Source organism: Haemaphysalis longicornis, unplaced genomic scaffold, assembly GCF_048455015.1.
Source record: "Haemaphysalis longicornis isolate Haplotype H1 unplaced genomic scaffold, Haemaphysalis longicornis Haplotype H1 scaffold_119, whole genome shotgun sequence".
In the NCBI taxonomy this organism is placed as follows: Eukaryota; Metazoa; Arthropoda; class Arachnida; order Ixodida; family Ixodidae; genus Haemaphysalis; species Haemaphysalis longicornis.
Window position 1 is genome coordinate 487,396 of NW_027526224.1, and position 18,738 is coordinate 506,133.

Here is an 18,738-nt window from a genome sequence, read left to right on the forward strand (position 1 = left end):
GAGAGAAGCCCCAAAAGCAGCATCCTGGGCACACAGAAATGTTTAAACAAGCAAAATGCCCTAGGAGCAGGCGAGTTTCTGCCACACAAATGTCTTTTAGCAGTGAATATGACATGCCTCAAGACAAGCACCGAAAGTGTTCGTGCGAGTGTGTACATGCATTCACTACATGAGCTACCAGATCATGAAAGAACTTGAAGTTTTATTTAAAAAATGACTATCGGGGTAGCATTCGAATCGGTAGGCTACAGAACGTTTCGTAAAACCATAATGAACCAAACACAGCAAGATAATGTGGACAGTTTGATGTACGTACAAAACATTAGAACATTTGGAAGCAAGAAACTACATGGCAATAAAACGCAACATGACCAGAGTAAGCAGAACATGTAATGAAACAAAACAGGAACTTGTGCTAAACCCATGCTTCTCTGGTTAAATATGCATGAAAGTAGAACTACCGCGACCGGTCCAAAGTTTTCTTTTGTGCCATCTTGTCTAATGCTGCCGCAATTCTTTTACCCTCAGCTAGAAGAGACTGTCCACTTTCGACATCACCGAAGCTCTTAAAACTTTATGCTGTGGCTAATTGTTCCGTTGCGGTCTCCACTTTTGCGGTCTCCACTTCTCACAGGAGCCTGACGCGGCCATCGTGACTAGGACCAGCCTTGGCTGGGTCAAGACACCACTGTTTAGCTGCCTGAGCTTCTTCAGCTGCAATGCGCTCTTGGTAGTCGTACTGCTCTCATAACCTCTGGTGTCACATTGAAGTGACTGCATCTCCTTCAAAGCACTTGGAGAACAAAACGGTGTGCCTGATGCCATTAACATTTTGTATCGTCAACGAAGCCCTTTCATTTTAAGATGCCGGCAGTTTTCACTGAAGCCCCCCCTTTCCACACCCGCGTTTCTATGTAGAATGCAAAGCAACGCCTTCACTAGCCTGGTCAAGAGAGGGAATTTGGCTTTGTTTTCAGCCTCCTTCTGCTCAAAAATCTGCTGCCAATAATACTCGTCAATCCCTGGAGACGGATCTGATTCAACATGTTCGAACTGAAGAAGCGTGTAGTCATCCATCAAAGTAAAGGCACCACAGGCTTTGATCACTTGCGGAAGCCTGGTAGCTAGTACCCTAAAATGAGCACAAGAAAACTTCTCTTCCCTCAACTACGGGCTTAAGAAGCGCAGGCTCTGCAAAACGACATTGTCGAAAGGCAGCAGCGACAGTATGTACTGAGTGCATTTTATGTAAAAGCTTCTAGCGCCAAACCTAAATGTCTGTTTCTCTCCAGGTTTCCAAGACGAAATTGCAGGCTACATTTCCTCTCTGACTTATACACTCGCTTTCCAATTTGCAGGGGACTAGGTCTGCAACACCGGCAACTCTCTGGCTTTCTTTGAATAGTAAGACTGTTTTCATGAAGCGCCCACCCAGCTTGTGAAAGAGGGTCACCCATGATGATCACTGAGTAGGTGGACCAACGGCTAACTTATTCGAAACGAAGACAAAAAAATCAGTCAAAACGTCGACCACATTCTTCACGCAGTGTACTCTGCAAAGAAAGTTTTATCAGAAAATGCTTTCCTGAAGCGCACCTGTAGTGTTCCTCCTGAACAACATGTTGAATCAGCCAAGATCATTTTCTTCGAAGCTCAAAACTGTTCAATAAACCGGCTTACAGCTGGTCCCAAATTAAGTCGTCTTGAACTTTCGTCCCTTTCCCCTTTCCCGCTAGCTACCCTTGCAATGCCCTCTCCATCTCGACCTCTCGGAGCTAGTCACGTGAACTCCTGCCAAGCTTTATTGCAAAGCAGATAGTAAAGTGTGAACCACATGGTGCATTTTTACACACGATTTGTGCGCGTCGGCATTGTGTGCGCAATATTTTCACGCCCACAACGATGCTATCGCGCCCACGGCACCATCTGCCTCGGTCGGAAATTGACGCGCGACATGCGCGACAGTGGGAAGAGCTTGCCGACTTGCACCAATGGGGAGGCGCGTGCCTCATGGCGGAAGTTTCGAAACACTCGAGACAGCCAGCTGGCTCAGACAGAGATGTTTAGGCTTACTACCCCAGCAGATATTGAATGGGCGCTTTCACTAGCGGCGCGGATGATGTTTTACAGTACCGTTTTCGCCCACATTATCAGCTCCTTTACCGCACAAGCAACGTCGTGTGTGCCTTGAGCAGCATTTTAGAAAGCGGTGAGAAGCACTCGCTCGAGATCCCCCACCACTTCGCGGCTGAAGCCGCCGCCGGCCGTGTCACGTGCAGCGTGCGGGTGTTCAGTGGCAGCGTCAGCGCGCCTGTGGCATGCACGGCGCGTTTTCGCGAGCAGAAAACACTCCAAGATTCCCTCTTCAACGCTCGTGGCGTAAAGAGCACGCCACATTGAGGAAGCCCGGCGAAACGAAGCTTCGGCGCAAGATTGGCGCAGATTGCTTGAAATCAGAGTCCTTGTAGCAGGATGTAGCAGGATTTACCTCTCGGCTCAGTTAGGCGCAATTGGCACAGCTATGACATCACTGCAATCACCACCAATACTGCCTGCATCACTGACTCAGCCGTCAAAAGAAGGCTGTCTCTGCCTTGTCCTCAGCTGTCAGGCATTTTCTATTCAGAGTTTTCACTTTTACTTCCCAAAGCCAGCAGCATGAGCTGACACTGCCCCAGTGAGCTCTGCAGCCTATTTTTTCTGCCCTTTCCTTTCTCTTCTCCTTCGCATGCAGATCACCACTTGTCCAGTTCCACAATCGGAGAAGCTCGGCTACTGGGTCTGTGACATCAGTGCGCACGATGCCACCCAGCTGCTTCCATTTGGCTAACACCTTCAGGCATTCAGGAGAAATCACGAGGACACAAACGCACCCCTTACCATGTAGTGAATGCGAAAGCACTAGTGCCCAACGGCCGAGCGTGCCCTCTCCTTATCAGTCCCATTTTCTTCCCCTTGTACCTTCTTTCTCCACATGCAGACACTCTCTTACCCCACTCGACTTTCTCCCCCACTGCAGCCATTCTCTCTCTGGTGAATTTTATTCCATTTTCCCACGTTCGCACTGCTGTGGGAACAGCGCACCTCTTTTCCTTAATCTCTCCTTTTTCTTCAGTTTCATCTTGCTCTCTTAGAAGCCATTTTCAACCCACTGTGTTTTTATTTGTTGTTGTAAAAACCAACTGAATGCGTATTCTTAAAGGGACAGACAACAGATTCTTGTTGAGTATATGTTCTCTATCCCAAATGAAAGGGCATCCCTTAAAGTGCCTTAACGAGAAACAGTTTTGTGGATAACATCCTAGAACTCTTTAAATCGAAATTTTTAGATTTACGAGTCATATGTGTCCTTTCAAAGTAATCCTGGCAACCATGACATACAGTAGCGTGGCAACATACTTTTGTCTGTATGCAAGATGAATACCGATGTTTAGGAACTTGTCCCCAGCTAAAAAAAGTGTGAATTGCAGACTTTCTTATTCCTTTGTGTTTTTTTAAATTCACTAGTCTATTTTGCACAAAGGCGCCATCAGTTGGAATGGACGATAGGTAGAATTTGGCTTCACCTTGTGGAGGTCGGCAGTTTAAATCTCCCCAGGCGCGTCCCTTTTTTTTTTTTTAAGCTGCCATTGACATATTTGGAAACTGAAATCGAATAGTCATGGCATGCTTACACCTGTGGGTGTTGCTTGCTTGCAGATCCCTAGGGTCATGAGGAATACCCAGCACAAGGGCATGTGCCATGCACTGGAGCCCAACTGTGATTTACAAGAATATCAGCAGTGGCATGGAAAACTCGGCAAGTTGGCGAGCATTCATTACGGCAACCAGTGAATGGAGACATGAATGTCAGACATGCGACTACTAGTGCTCATCCCATGGGCGCTTGTCTTCCTTGCGTCCCCACTTAGTTCCCACTGTTTGGCATTGTCGAAATAACATCTTAACTCTTATAGACTCAAAAAAGTTGAGCGCTTTTGAGAGTAGCAATACACTGCAAATCAAGCATAACAGCAAACATCTATTGCAAGTTACTTTGCTGTTTTGAGTATTTTCATGCCACCCATATACATGCAACTGTGTTTACTTGTATAATGAATGCACTATCATTTAATTTGTCGCGGTGTGTTTAACACAAGGTGAGAATTTACACTTTTTTGCAGCAATTTCAACTTCTTTTACCCCTGCACAACGTAGGAGCCACTTCTCAAACTCATTCTACCACTACAAAATTACGCTGCGCAGATCAGTGACTGGTGCTTGGTCATGACATCAGGCGCAAGAGACACCGCCTGAATGAAGAAGGTATCCCAACCAGCTTCTATCGTGCATAGCAAGCCACTGAAAAAACCAGTAGCAGACAGCTACATCAGGAGACTTCCTATACGCCAAGCTGTGCTCGTTTGCACGCCTTCAGTGCGTGCACTCTAAGCATTCAAGGTGAAATGCCTCCTGTTGCAGCGCTGAAGGGGATCCGGTAAGAGGCACTGCACCCCCACAATGAAACGATTGCAAGGTGGTGGCTATGCAGGCAATCTGTCAGCAGACGCTTCGCATTCATTTTCACAATTGAAAATGGGGGGGTGTATTCATTATGTGAGGGCTAAAGAATTTCAGAACTGTCACAGCTAACGAAGGGGGTGCATTTGTTATGTCAGTGAAGACGGTAAACCCGGCGAGGACACACTCAAAGAGAGTGGCGGGTGGCAACGGGCACAGGTGCAAATTGTGGTGGTCACAAGAGCTCCAAAGCTGCATCGAATACACAAAGAGACCCAGTCCAAAAAATCAGCAGCCTCTTCTACCGTTAGCCTTCACAGTGAACGACATGAATGCCAGACGTTGGGCAGCAGGGATTTGAGAAGTTGTCGTGGTGGGGGCAAGTAAAAGCTACGAGCCAGCCTTGTGCCTGCCCTTCCACTCAAAGGCTCGCAAAGCGGAGCTCGTGAAGCCCGCGCGTGCACCAGGACGGGGTGCTTGTTGACGTACCGAGGACGCCGTACTCGGAGAGGGAGCTGTTGCACACCGTGTAGGGGGCCTGGTCGGGCCACAGGTGGCACAGGGGCCGGTACGTCGTCTTGTCAATGGTCTGGTGGTGCAGCACGTGGTGACGGTGGCTGCGCAACGGGGAAGGGGGAAAACCAGCTCATTCTACGTCCCCTGGGGCATGCTTCTACTGCGTTCCTGGCTGCCAGCCTGGCTACAGAGCAGTGGTGGCCGCCCGATGCCCTCCGATCTGCGGTGGCGCCCCTCGCGGTAGCCTTTGTCCCCGTACGAAACTTGGCCGGGAGTTTCATGACCAGAGAAGCATGGAAGGACTCTGCTACTATTAAGGTAGCAAGGTTCTTATGGGAAAAGTACAGCTATGCCGTGCGCATGTACTATTGTTCGTTTTTTCAACCCATTTGGCCAACCAAGCACACCACATGTGTCGTGCTTTAGTGATCGAGGCTAGCGTGTGGATACTGTTTCTTCATTGTTTGCTCATGTTTCTGTCGCATTTTGTCAGCCACGGAAACAGCAAGGTGCGTTAAGCAGGCCGACTTACGCACATTTCAGTTTTTTTTTTTTTTTTTAATTTGATAACGCACAAGCCACAATTCCTAGGCCCGGCCCGAACCTGACAAATTTTTAAATATAGGCCCGAGCCCCGCACATACCCGGAAAAATTTAATAAAATAAACCTGAGTCCGTCGGACTGTTTTGAAATATCAGCCCACGTTCGAAAGACTATAAACATGAGTCCGAAAAAATTTGGCCTTTTCAACTTGAAAACAACCATCGAGCGAGTATATTGGTCTTACAATTTTTAAACTTGGACCGAGCTTTGTAAATACAGTGTAGACCATTTACAGTTGAACCTCGATATAACGAACCTCGATTTAACAAAATTCGCGACATAACGAATTTTTTCCAGTTTTCTACCAAAATTTTGCTAAATCCATGTATTCTTATCTCGATTTTACGAAGTAATTTTGTGCGGCGCTTTCGATGTAACGAAGTCACGGCGAGAAAGGAAGAACGAAATTCCGGTCGAGGCACGTTTTATTTTGCCTCTCAGAGCCTACATTGAAAACATTAAGTACTCACATTTACTCTTAAAAGGCTAAAATGAAAGAAAAGCGGTGAATTATGCGGTTGACAATTAAAAGCGATAAAAGAAGCTGCTCAAAAACCGCTAGCGGTCATGGACGGTTTAATAGTGCCGCCACCATTTTGACGTCTCCATCGTTGCCTACGCCAGCGCCCTCTATGCTTAGGCTGCCGAAGCCTACTTCAAGTGTTTTTTTTTTTTTTTTACACGTCTTTGCTCACGGTGCTGCTGCGCTAGGTTGTGCTCACTGATAACCACATTAATATTTTGTTCGTCCATCATTAGATGAGTCTTATAAGCAGCATGAGCACTCCAAGGGAAAGAAAAGTGTTCCGAACAAGAGCCTGTAGAAGTGTCAGTGAAGCCGACGGTAGACAGACGGCCACCGAAGTGATGGATGCCATCGACGTTCTGCGGAGGCACGCAGGCGCACGCGAATGTTTAAGAGCAAGCCTTGTTAGCGCTGTCAGCATACGAGTGTCACGTAAAGCCCACCCTGGTCAAGAAACGCCAAGCACTGCTTACGGACTTCTTCACTACGGCTTGAACATCGAGTGCTGGTGGCAATAAATTGCTCTCCAAACGTGGTCAAAACGTGTTCATTAGACAGCTGCGATGCGGAGAAATCGGTTTCTTTAGGGCTCAGCGGGCATACAAGTAATTGCTTAATCAAATTTGGCCAGAAGATATTTAATGTAAGCTTTCCACTTTAGCGGGAGCACGTAAGCGCTGCTCCACAAAGTGAAGCGGTCCGTGTGTACTCCGCTCAATTCTCAATCATGGCTTTATCTCGAGTGTCGTGGTTGCATCACGCGCCCATACTGCAGAGCCTTTGTGCATGAAAAAAGTCTTTAGAAAGCTTTATAGCACCCTTCCGCTGTTGGCCCGCCGCACCCCTCAACGCCGCGGCTAAGCCTACTACTGAACGGACGAAAAGAGGCGTAACTTTGAACCAGCACCTCGCCGGGGTGAAGTTCATGGGGCACGGACGCGGGTTCAATGGACTAACAGCGGCGTTTAGTAGTGACCGAAATGAAAAAAAAGAAAAAGTGAAAACCTAGTCTGCTATCATATTTAATGAGGCGTTGCGGAAAAAGCGCCGGTTTTACGACGACACGAACTACTGTCGGCTATCCGAATTCCATTGCCTAAATGTTGAGGCTCTTAATTCACACAATTTTCGCGGCCAGTTTTAGTACAAATTTCGCCTTAAGTGGAGAAGTAACTACATAGCAGTTGTTTCTGAGCGATGGGCAAGGTTTTGAAACCTCAATAACTGGTTAAATTAACTGTAAAATCGAAACCTCGATTTTACGAAATTCTCGATTTAACGAAATTTTCGCCCGCAAGTACGACTTCGTTATATTGAGGTTTAACTGTACTATAACGTAACCGCTTATAGTGCGGGACCGGATATAACGCGTGTTTTTTTGACCACCGGTCTGCCTCCCATAGAACTCAATGCATAAGCATACCGCTTAAGATGCGGTTGGCCGTTATAGTGCCGTTTTTGGAAGGTCTGCTGATCGACCGGCGCAGCTGGGGCATCGTTTCAAGGTAGCAAAAGAAAAAAGAAATGATGAAATCTGCCATCCGACGCAGCGCGCACCCCTTGCTCTCCTCTACTCCGACACAGAAAAAAAAAAAGGCACCCTTTAGTTCGCGCGTACGCGATAACCACAACTGTCCTTGCTTGATGCACCTCGGAAGATAGCGACTGACTCCCCGTCTGCGCGTGGCAAGTTGTTTCTATTAATCGTGAACCGCCTGGCCCGTTTTCGCACACGAATCGTGCATATCGGCGTTGCGCGTGCGTTTTTTCATGCTCGTGTCAGTGGGAGGAGCCTGACAACTTGCACCAATGGAAAGTCACACACCTAATGGGGGGAGATTCGAAGCACTCCGAGCCGGCTAGCCGCGTCAGAGATGTTTAGGCTTATCACCTTGGTATTTTTTGATGGACGCTTTTACAAGCAGCGTGACTTTGTACCCACATTATCAGCTCTTTTCTTGCATGAGCATCTTCACTTGCGCCTCGTGCGGCATTTCAGCGAGCGGTTGGAAGTCGTCGCTGGAGCTGCCTGCACCGCTTCGTGGCCAGTGCCGCCGCAATGTTGCCGCCTCTTACCGCGCCGCACACACACACAAAAAAAAGAAACGCCAGTTGTATCTGCGCCGGCGTCGCCGCGCCTGCGGCGTGCACTGCACGTTATCGCGAGAAATCGCTCCACGCGGTTCACGCTTTAGAACGTTGTGCAGATAAGCCACCGCTCTTTCCCTTTCCGAACAAGCGAGCCGCACGAAGCCCAAGATTTTCATCACCAGTACGTTGCGCTGATAAGCAGCCGCCTTCGGCATCGTGAACACAAGGTGAGGTAAAAAAAAAGAAATCCCGCTGGCTATCATGTCCTGCGGCATCTTCATAGACGCTAAAAACGGAGCCGTGGTCTTTCAAAACACAAGCACAACGGAAGTTAGAGCCACGCTCGCCATTTGTAAGACCGCGGTTTTGCAATGTGTGAGACCCTGCAGCAGCGGTTGATGTTAAAAATAATACGAAATAAAGACCGTGCCTTCGTTTTTAGGTGCTGTGTGTTTGGGTGATAAAAAATTTAGGATGACTTGAGAGGTAGGTGTAGATGTGGTTGAATTCGCTCATGTTTTGGTTATAGTGCGGTACCGCTTATAGTGCGGAATTTTGCGGCCCCGGCGACATACGTTATAAGCGGTCTACACTGTAAATATCCGGACACAGAAAAATGAATTTTGGAGAATATCGACGAAATAGATTTTTAACAGAGCTCCAGTGACTTCGCGCTACGATTTTTTTTTTGTAATTTAACCTAATTCAATGAGCTAACTTTTTGGTATCAACAATCACGAATTTGCAGCGCATGACTGCCGGGCTTCAGACACTGCCTGCATGCACCTGGGCCAGCACGGCACGAAAAAAAACCGTTGAAGGCTGAGACCTGCTCGGTCCCGAGAAAATGCGTCCCACCTTGCCTGGGCCATTTCAGTGCACTAATCCACACAATACACACGGTATGCTTTTAATAACTTCACTCAAGGCAGCGAAAATGATCAACATTCAAAATTGTAATTCTCAGAAAAACACCATATGGCGCACTTTATAACGGGATCATTTTAAAACTGTATAGTTCAGTGGTACGCTGGCCATTCATTAACATAAAACAATTACCATATTACGAATGCACAAGTTCATTCAAAGTGCTGCCCACATCTTGCAGACGTAAGATATTATGATATTATTAAGATATTATGAAACAGTTAGGAATTCAACAAATAAAAGCAGGGTAAAACAAATCGCAAACATAAAATCTTTGTGGCAATCACATAAATTTATTAGGGGTATAATCCCATAACACGCTATTGCACTATCCTTTCAAACCGCATGGGCCATGGCCCTTCAGAAATAAGAGACTGCCGCAAGCATATGTCCTCTCTAAATTACAAACAAAAAAAGAACCAAGAACATTTAAAGATCAGCGTAGTGCTAGCTAGGCTGCTCTTTCAATTACACACACAAAACTATCATGTGCAACGGCTTACGAAACATCAGAACCGGGCGTGAACCACTCAACAGCAGCATAGTGGCAAGGCGCGCCACCTCGGGATCTCCTCGGGCGGGGCACACCAGCGCCACGCGCGGCGGGTAACATGTTCGGCTTCAAGGGCGCTATGGGGAGCATGATGGCGATAATAACTGCTGACGAAACTGAGTGTTTGTGTTACACGGAAGCATCAAGGTTTGTGCTCACAGTATTCTTGCTGCATGCACTACGCTGAGCAGTAGGGAAAAAAAAAAACCCAGCCAGTGGCAGTACCTGAAGGTGCCCCGCTCAACGTCTTGTCCGCTGAGCCGAACGTGGATGCCCTCCTTGAGCAGAGAGCCAAAGGCCAGGGCCTCGCCCAGGGCCCAGTCAATGGTCTTCTGCTCGACCATCTCCATGCGCGCCTTGAGGATGCGCCGCAGGCCCGGGTGGATCTTGAAGTTGCCCGGCGGCGGAGAGCTGAAGGCCACACCCACATGCTGCAGGATGTCCTCGCTCACGCCCGTCGGGTCACACTTGATTGGGTCCCGATCGCCAAAGAAGCCTGCGCGGAGGAGACCACATGGCCGCAATTATTAACAGCTGTCCCAGAGACTGCTCTCGCAACGGTTACCTCAAGCTGGTTGTTTTTACCAAATGGTCCCAAAGATTATTGTCCCACCACTTTTATTGGAACAGTTCTCAAACGTGCAGTGGTGTGCACGGCACATACCGTATTTACTCACATAATGCTCACACACCTAATGTGAGCTGCCAAACTTGTTTTTTTTTTTTTTTCTTTGTTGTTGTTTCCTCGCGTAATCCTCACACCCCCAAAATTGCAACGGCGAAAGTCGTCTGCTTGCGAAACCTGCATGATGCACGCACTCACCCCAACTCCATTCGGCAGAGGGCGTGGTGTATCCAGGTGTGCCGGGAACATGGCAGCCTAGCGCCATCCTTCAAACAGTACTCACACTGTCATTGGGCCTGTTTCGCAAGCTCACTACTAGGTGGTGTTCGTGCAGCCCGCAGTCGTCTCTTCGTTGGAGGACCAGCAGTCAGTCTAATCAGCTGTCGAGAGCTCGCCTTCCACCATTTCAAGAAGTCTTTCATCACTTTGTTCCATGCTGGTTTCGGTGCTGCTTTGCCATTGGGTGGTAGGCCAGTTATACAGCCGCTTTCAAGTTGAAAGCTATCAAATATGCTGTAGAGCACGGCAACCGCAGTGCAAACAGGCACATCGGCGTCAACGAGTTCAGCGTGCGCTACTGAAGATGGAAGCACGAGGAACTGAAGGCGACCAACAAGACTCACAAAGTTGAGTGATTGATTAATAATGCGGCTTAACGCGCCAACGCTACGCAGGCGATGAGGTGCGCCGTAGTGGAGGGCTCAGGATTAATTTTGACCACCTGGGGATCTTTGACGTTCACCGAAATCTCGTACACACGAGCGTTTCTGCTTTTCGCCTCCATCAGAAAAGCGACCACCGCAGCAGGGAATTGGACCCGCGTCCTTGTGCTCAGCAGCACAATGCCTTAGCTACTGAGCCACCGGGGTGGGTCACGCGAAATTAAGAAAGAATATCACGAAAACTTTATTTTAGTGCTCAATTTTTTGGTCTATGTTGGTTTATATGAATTTCAGATGATACGGATATTTTTCGAAGTCCCGCGAGATTCGTATCATCGAGATTCTACTGTAAAAGCAAAAAAGGAGACATCCTAAAATGGCACTTCCAGTTTCAGTAGCCATGATGTCAGGGCCTCTCCTGAGCTTCCCTTTCCTCCATACAGGGGTGAGAAAGCTGAATCAGATTTGGGAGCAGTTTTTAGAGCAGCGAAATCTCAATTTTGGAGCAGAACCACCTTGATTTGGAGCAGAACAACATTTATTGTGTCACCTTAGGAGCCAAAAAAAAATCAAATTTATGGCAACTCAGCGGGGGTTGGGGGGAGTGAACTTTTTAATCGGTGTTGAACGTAAATACCACAGAAACAGCCTTTCAATAAAGTTTTTTTTACCGGAGTATCACAAGGTACGAACTGCACTACCATTATACGAACCATTTTTAAATTCTTTAGCTGTATGCATAGATAGTGTGGAGGGCCGTTGAAAATATCGAATTGAAAAACTAAGCAATCGAAAGGTATTTTTATTATTATGTGAAATCCGAAATTATTATTTTTGTCATCCCAGACTCTGCTTTACGCACAAGTGTAGAGCTACGGCAAAAGTTTTGCACAAGGTGACAGTCGCACCCCACCAGCCCTCCCATTTGAATCCCCAAGGTGCACGTTCGCTACGATCATAATTTAAGTAACGTTGGTATGTTTAGCCACCTTCCTTTTGGCATTAAATTTCACTTCAAATACATGAACCATTATTACTAGCGTGCAATAGCAACCCGTCCCACTATCGGACAGTACCTGAACATTTTGCAGCGATGTAGCCTGCCCCGCGCTGCGCCGCCACTTCTGCAGTATCGATCGTCCCATTCCCGCCGCTCCCAAGATCGCTGTCAAAAGCAGCAATAACTCAGCGTTTTATAACACCGCAGTGAGTTCGAAATCTCACTTCAAGCAAGCGCCGCACCTCACAATCAAGGACGCAACACGGATATTTCGCGGGCACCACACTGTTTTTGATGAACTCCCGTCTTTCGATCCGCGCAGCTAATCAAACGACTAAATGTAAACCCAACCACGCCCATAAATAAAACAAAGGTAGCAATCGGTGAATCGCACTCTGCTGAACCACGAGCACCTGCTTCGCCCGGCGGCCATGTTTTCCAATTTTCACCACACCAAGATGGTGGCGCCCAGTAATGTTGTTCCGGAGATACGGCGCTCCGAAAATGCCGTTTTTTTGTCAACTTATGCAGGGTTTTTATTGAATGATCAATCAATTAAACCTATAGAAACAGCATGACCCAGGGTTCGTACAGAATATTTGACTGAAAATTCAAGGACTTTTCAAGGATTTCAAGGATGAAAATGGGCAAAATTCAAGGAGTGTTAGCAAAATTTTATTTGCTCACAAGACTTATGAAAGCAGCGCAGTTTTCGCATGGATTTCTTTTTCCACGGGAGCTATCTCCAGCTCCTTTTCTTTAGCAGTTCGACTTCTCGCGATATCGCTATCCGGAAACATCTTTCGGAACAGCTCGGAAACTGATCCACTGGAGCTGTATGAGTAGTGTGAAGACACAACTTTCATCGTCCACAAAATTTCGGCTTCAATCACGGAGTCATGCCTTCTGCAGTCTTCGTCAAGGGTCGCAGCTCGAGAGGATGTTTCCGTGTTTTCCCGCTGAGAAGTCGTTTCTGTGACGTTTGCCGCTTGCAAAAAACTCGTGACGAAAGAGCAGCCCTCACCCGCCGCAACTTTGGATCGGTGCTTGGCACTTTTCTGATGGCTCTTCAACGCCTACTCCCCCATTGTTGCAATGTCGACCGACCTCTGACATACTGCGCACTTCGCTCGATAAGGGTCGCTTGTCTCCGGCCTCACCCAGTGACGATATGCTCCAGCCACGCAGACTGAAACTTCCACTTTCCGCCTGGCATCTTGTCAAAGTAAAGTTGCAAGCATTGCACACAGCACAAACGCGAACTTTCGCTGAGAAATGACGCGCGAGACCGACGCACGGACAGAGTACCGACCGACTATGGTCCTATATTCTAGGGACCATAGACCGACCGTTGATATAACTTGCGTTGGATTGGATTGGATTTCTGGCTCGCATTTGTTGCCAGACGACGCAGGCGCTGCCGGTTTCGAAACCGAAACTTGCTGCTATTGCTCTTCTGTCAAAGCTACTTGTTTTCGCAGTCATTCCTCAGTAAACGCGTTTTTAAAATCAGTGCGACTTACGGAAATACGTCGTTCGTTTGCTTTATTGAAACAAAGCCCACTAAATTTTCAAGGATTACAAGGAGCTCATTTATATTTAAGGAGTTTCAAGGGCCCTTGAATTAATGTTATCAAATTCAAGGATATTCAAGGATTTCAAGGGTCTGTGCGAACCCTGATGACCTTGGAGGTGCTGAAAAACTATGCCGTCAGTAAGCATTTTTCCCCACTAAAATTTACGGAAGCGTTAAAATCCTTGGCTCTTATACGGTTTTGGAGCAGTTTGGCACAATTTTTGCATTTTTCAAGCTTTTGGAGCGGCCCGGCGCAGGTAAACAAACAAACACTGTGTTGCCCTGGAGATGGACTGTCGACTTTCACTTTTAGAATAAAATTTTGCCTAAGCAAAGAGCAACTGTGCAGCGGTTCATTCACGGGCGAATCTTGGTGCATCAGTTCTCGGCAAGACGGTGCCAAGGAGGCGCACACGTCCTGTTGTGAAAATTTCCCAGCTCCACTGTGTGCGCGTCACAAGCATGGAGGACCAAGAAGCCAACGCACCGCTCCACGGCGAGTCGAGCCAGTCCCGGTTGTAGGACTTGTCCTCTTTCTCAGCATTCTTGTAGGCCTCCGAGAGGATGCTCTCGTACCGCTCCTTCTCCTCCTGCAGAACCAGGGAGAGGAGGATGTAGAGTGTGCGCACACTTAAAACTCACAGTCCGGGCTACCAGCAGCTTGTTGTCAAGGAAAACATTTCGAACGTATTTGCAAGATCCCCCCCTCCTTTTTTTGACAAATTCCAGGAAATTAGTATTCAAAATCCTGCTTTTTCAAGGAGACCATGAACAGAATACTATATAATTTCACTTTTTTTAAAAGGTTTACCTTTAATTTCACATCATTTCACTTTTTTCACACCTCCCTGCAATTTGGCTCAGTGGGAAGTGTCATAGCTATCACTGATAAATTAAGTTTAAAAAGGTGAATTTTCAATTACCCACTTCCTGGAAGATTATATGATATGGCAAGGGCCCTGTGATGTATTTGGGGTGGCAGCAAACAAAGTGCCCCGTCAGTACACTGACTCAACCCTGTCATGCGCAAAGCGGAAGTTTGTAATCGCTGAATGATTCTGGTACTAAAACCTAGCAGACCCTTTCAGCATGTAGTAAGCCTACGACACGTAGCCGTGGGCTTTGCTCTTTGTTTGGGCAAAAATTCACTAGAATTGGTCAACTTAGGCTGGGCTTCTGAGAGGGAAACAGAGTGCAATTTGTTTGCCACTCTTTGATCTTCAAAAGTAATTGTGCCTCAAGAAATGGCACAGCATTGCCATCACTTGTTCCGCTGCTTGTACCTTCACCTCTGATTCTTGTTTGTTTCCCCCTTGTTGCAGCACCACAGCTGTGGAACTTGTTATTCGAAAAACAACCAGTTCCCGCTGCCAGCCCACACAACTGTCTCTATATACGATTGACATTGTCGGGATAAGACCATATGTAGTGATACTTAGACTTACCGCGTCAGAAGTGCAGCTGGGGGAGTAGGCTTTAAAGGAAGGCACCCTTTGTTTTATCTTTGTCACTATATAGCTTATTTGACTAAGTTGGCCCATGTTGTCTTTATGATCCCTTCAGGTCGAGGCTATGGCTTTTACTCTCAAACTGCAGCGCAGACAACCAGAGACAAAGAGCGATTAGACACACACAGTGCTGTGGGTGTCCACTTGTTCTTTGTCACTGGAGTTACTGTTTGAAAGCCCAAATTTCTACACTACATGGCTTTCAGTTCAGCCCGCCAGACCCTGAGGGACAGCTACAGCTTGGTGGTGGCCTCCAAGCAGCCCCAGCTACTCATGAAAAGCCCCATGCTACCCCAATTTTGTTTAACGTGTGTTAAGGCATGCTTTCATCTCCAGCACATCATTAGCCAGGAGACGGAATACAACAGCACTGTAACCCTATCAAAAATTCTGATAGAAACTTGTATTAGTCTTATACATTTTTGTATTAGGTGTATAAGACATGTATTAGTCTTATACAAACTTTGTATCAGTTTTATAAGTTTCATATACAAGTTGTATTAGTCTAATACATATACACCTATTAGTTTGTATTAGTTCACAAATACAAATAGATCTGATAGACCTGAGTCTAATATGAACTAATAGGGACGTATTGGTTTAAATAAAACTAATTCAAATGGACCCGCAAAGTGTGATTTCCAGAATTTTTATTTTTTCCGGAAAATCACAAGACAAAAGGTTGAAATGATCGCCCTTGAGCAATAATTTTTATTTGGTAAAATGTTATGAAGCGTTTTGTTCACTAATAAATCTCCGTAAATCTCCAACCAAATAATTATGCAAAATAGGTCAACATTTTTTTTTTTCATTTTCGCTCCTAAAAAATGCGCTGCACAAAGAGAGCTGATGGGAGCTGGGAGTGCTGCGTCAGCGATAAGCCACCTTACCTGACCTTACCTGAGAGACTGCAAGAAGAGCAGAGAGAAATCTAACTAAGCCGAAAAAACTGCAACGAAATCAAGACAAGCCATGCCAATGGTTTTCGTTGGAGAGCCAATATGGCGACAAAATCAAAGTGCCGCTGGCGTGTCTGTAGGTTCGGGAAGAAGACGGTTAGAAGGAAGCGGCTTCTGGCGTTATTTCACATCAGACGCGCGTGCATCGCGTCATTGAGAAGTGTTGGAGATGTGTCTAACATCCGTATAACTTTGGCAAGCATGAACCAGGCCACAGCGCGATCCATCATGGACCCGTCTTCTTGCGGCTCTGTCTGGTATGCTCTGTCTTTGCTCTTTGCTCTGTCTGGTATGCTGTGTAACAAACGCCTGACATCGAAGAAAGCGTGTGCATCACGTCATCCAGAAGTGTTGGCGATGTGTCTCCCGCCGCCCTAACATTGACAAATATGATCCGGGCCGCCGCCCGACCCATCTTGACCCGTCACCTCGCCACTTCGGACTCCTTTGTTCATTCTCAAGGGAATGCCTCACGAAGAGACTCCATTCTAATCACGTGTTGCGGAAGGGTGAATGCCGTTTTGAAGTTGCATCGAAATGGGAATGGTGTTCAATCGACCATTACTTAATGCGCTCGATATGTGCCTATGGCTGGACCGTACCGGTTTGACGAGCTTTTCTGATTGCATGCTGCAGCTATTTTGTGGATTCGCATTGCAATTTATTCGTTCGTTCTTATTTAGGTTATGAACTTATGTATCATTAAATTATTCAGCCAGATTTCTGTCAGCCAGAGGAATTTGCCTGTGCACTCTGATAATAAAATGTGTTGCCATGTTTCATTGGTTTGTTCGAACTTGCCACTGGTTCTGATAGAACTAGTACTCTGGTAGACCTATCAGACTAATACAATCTGATAGACCTACCAGACTAATACACACTGATAGACCTAATTGACTAATACACACTGGTAGACCTAATAGACTAATAGACCTAATAGACTAATACAGACTGATAGAACTAATAGGCTAATACAAACTGATAAACCTAATAGACTAATACAGACTGATAGGTCTATTAGTGGCAATAAGCATATACGTGCATTAGAATTTGTATCAGAATTTTTGCTAGGGAACCCATATGCTAACCAGCGTTGCGGTCAAACTTGCCAACATCCTCAATACCCCGCACCCAGTAGCCCTGTACAATGGCCCCCTGAAGGCCACTTCATCCAATGCAGGTCCGAGTCAGAGCCCAGCTGACTCCTGAACAACAAGAAGCTTGACGACACTGCATGTGGCAACCGGTGGGCAACTGATGCCAGGGCCTCAACGACCCGCTGCTTTGGGAGCTGCTCCTGCAATGCCCCCTGCAGGTCCTAGTATTTGCAGCTGCACTTGACCATCTGGCAAAGCTGGCCGACAACGTGGCGGACTACAACCGTCCCCCAGCATCACCAAGGTTGCCAGTACACCCTCCACCTCAAGTCACAGCTCCAGGTTTGATTGGCACGAGAGTGAACCGAGCCATCAGCTTCAGCCCTCGCACCCTTCTCGCAGCAGCGCCGACATGCATCCTGCAGCGGCCAACACTCCCAACCCAAGTCTCAATTCCATAACCTTTCTAGATTGATTAGGAGGTTTAACGCACTTCGCTACTCAGGCGCACCATAGGGGAGGGCTTCGAATTAATTTTGACCACCTGGGGATCTTTAACGTGCGCCGAAATCTTGAACACATTTGGGTTTTCGGCTCCATCGTCAAGACCACTCTTCTGTCATGCTTGTTCAGGACTGTTGGTCCTGTCGTACAGTCGGCATTGTTGCCTGCACGTGCAGCAGCCTCTTGGCACCACCACTTCTTGGCTGATACAGCATCCAAAGTCAGCCTCAATCTGGCCACTTTGCTATACCGACGATGGCAAGAAATAGCCCCTCTATTAATAATCATCAATAATTTTCCACTCAACACTAACTGTTGCCGACAGTCAATTTCGGCCTAGGTCACATCTTCTAGCTTTTGTGCCATCTGCAACCTGCCAGAAGGTCCTTGTGGATTTTCCTGCCATCACAAGGCCTCACATGGTGAAGCACACCACCACCCACCACATCAACACAAGCTTCACTCAACATGTCTTGCTAGACTACTGTGCTGTAATTGCTCGTTGGGAGTTCAAGCACTTGCTAGAACTGGAAATCATCTATTCATCCTCCAGCCACTGTGCGTCAGCCCTCCATGCAGCACCAAAGAAGGATGTGATGACGGGAGGCCATGAGGTGACTACTGTGCCCTCAATGGACAACCACGCTATCCCGCAACCCACTACCACACTTGCAGAATCCGGAAGGCCGCCAGACCTTCAGCAAGGTGCATTCAGTCAAAGCTTACCATATATCCGTTAAATCCACAGACATCTCAAAAACCGCCAGCATCACCCAATCCAGCCTCCTCGAGTACTGTATTTACTGGATTCTAGGCCGACCCCCGAAATTCGGAAGGTCAGAAAAAAAAAGCAGATTACCTCGAATGCTAGCTGAATAAAAAAAGGCTAGTAACAGACTAGACCACGCATTTTATTATATTTAAAGGGGCCCTGCAGCACTTACCATCGACTACTAGGAATGTATTTTGGGGTGAAGTCTATTGTCCCAGCAATCTCCTCTCGCAAGAATTATGAAAATCCATTCACTATCACCGAAACCATGCACGATGAGAAATCGCGCATAATTGTTCCCTCTCAACTCGAGCACGG

The 18,738-nt window shown here is 47.0% G+C and overlaps 1 protein-coding gene across 1 annotated transcript in view; it reads right to left on the bottom strand.

Moving 5' to 3' along the window:
• Window positions 1–18,738, bottom strand: part of LOC144161511 (2-oxoglutarate dehydrogenase complex component E1-like) — a 203,376-nt gene that overhangs the window by 68,908 nt on the left and 115,730 nt on the right. The window contains exons 13-15 of the mRNA XM_077692173.1: window positions 14,068–14,170; window positions 9,943–10,213; window positions 4,990–5,117 (exon numbers count right to left, since the gene is read on the bottom strand). Coding sequence (XP_077548299.1) covers window positions 4,990–5,117; window positions 9,943–10,213; window positions 14,068–14,170 — 502 coding nt within the window. The remainder of the gene's footprint in view (window positions 1–4,989; window positions 5,118–9,942; window positions 10,214–14,067; window positions 14,171–18,738) is intronic.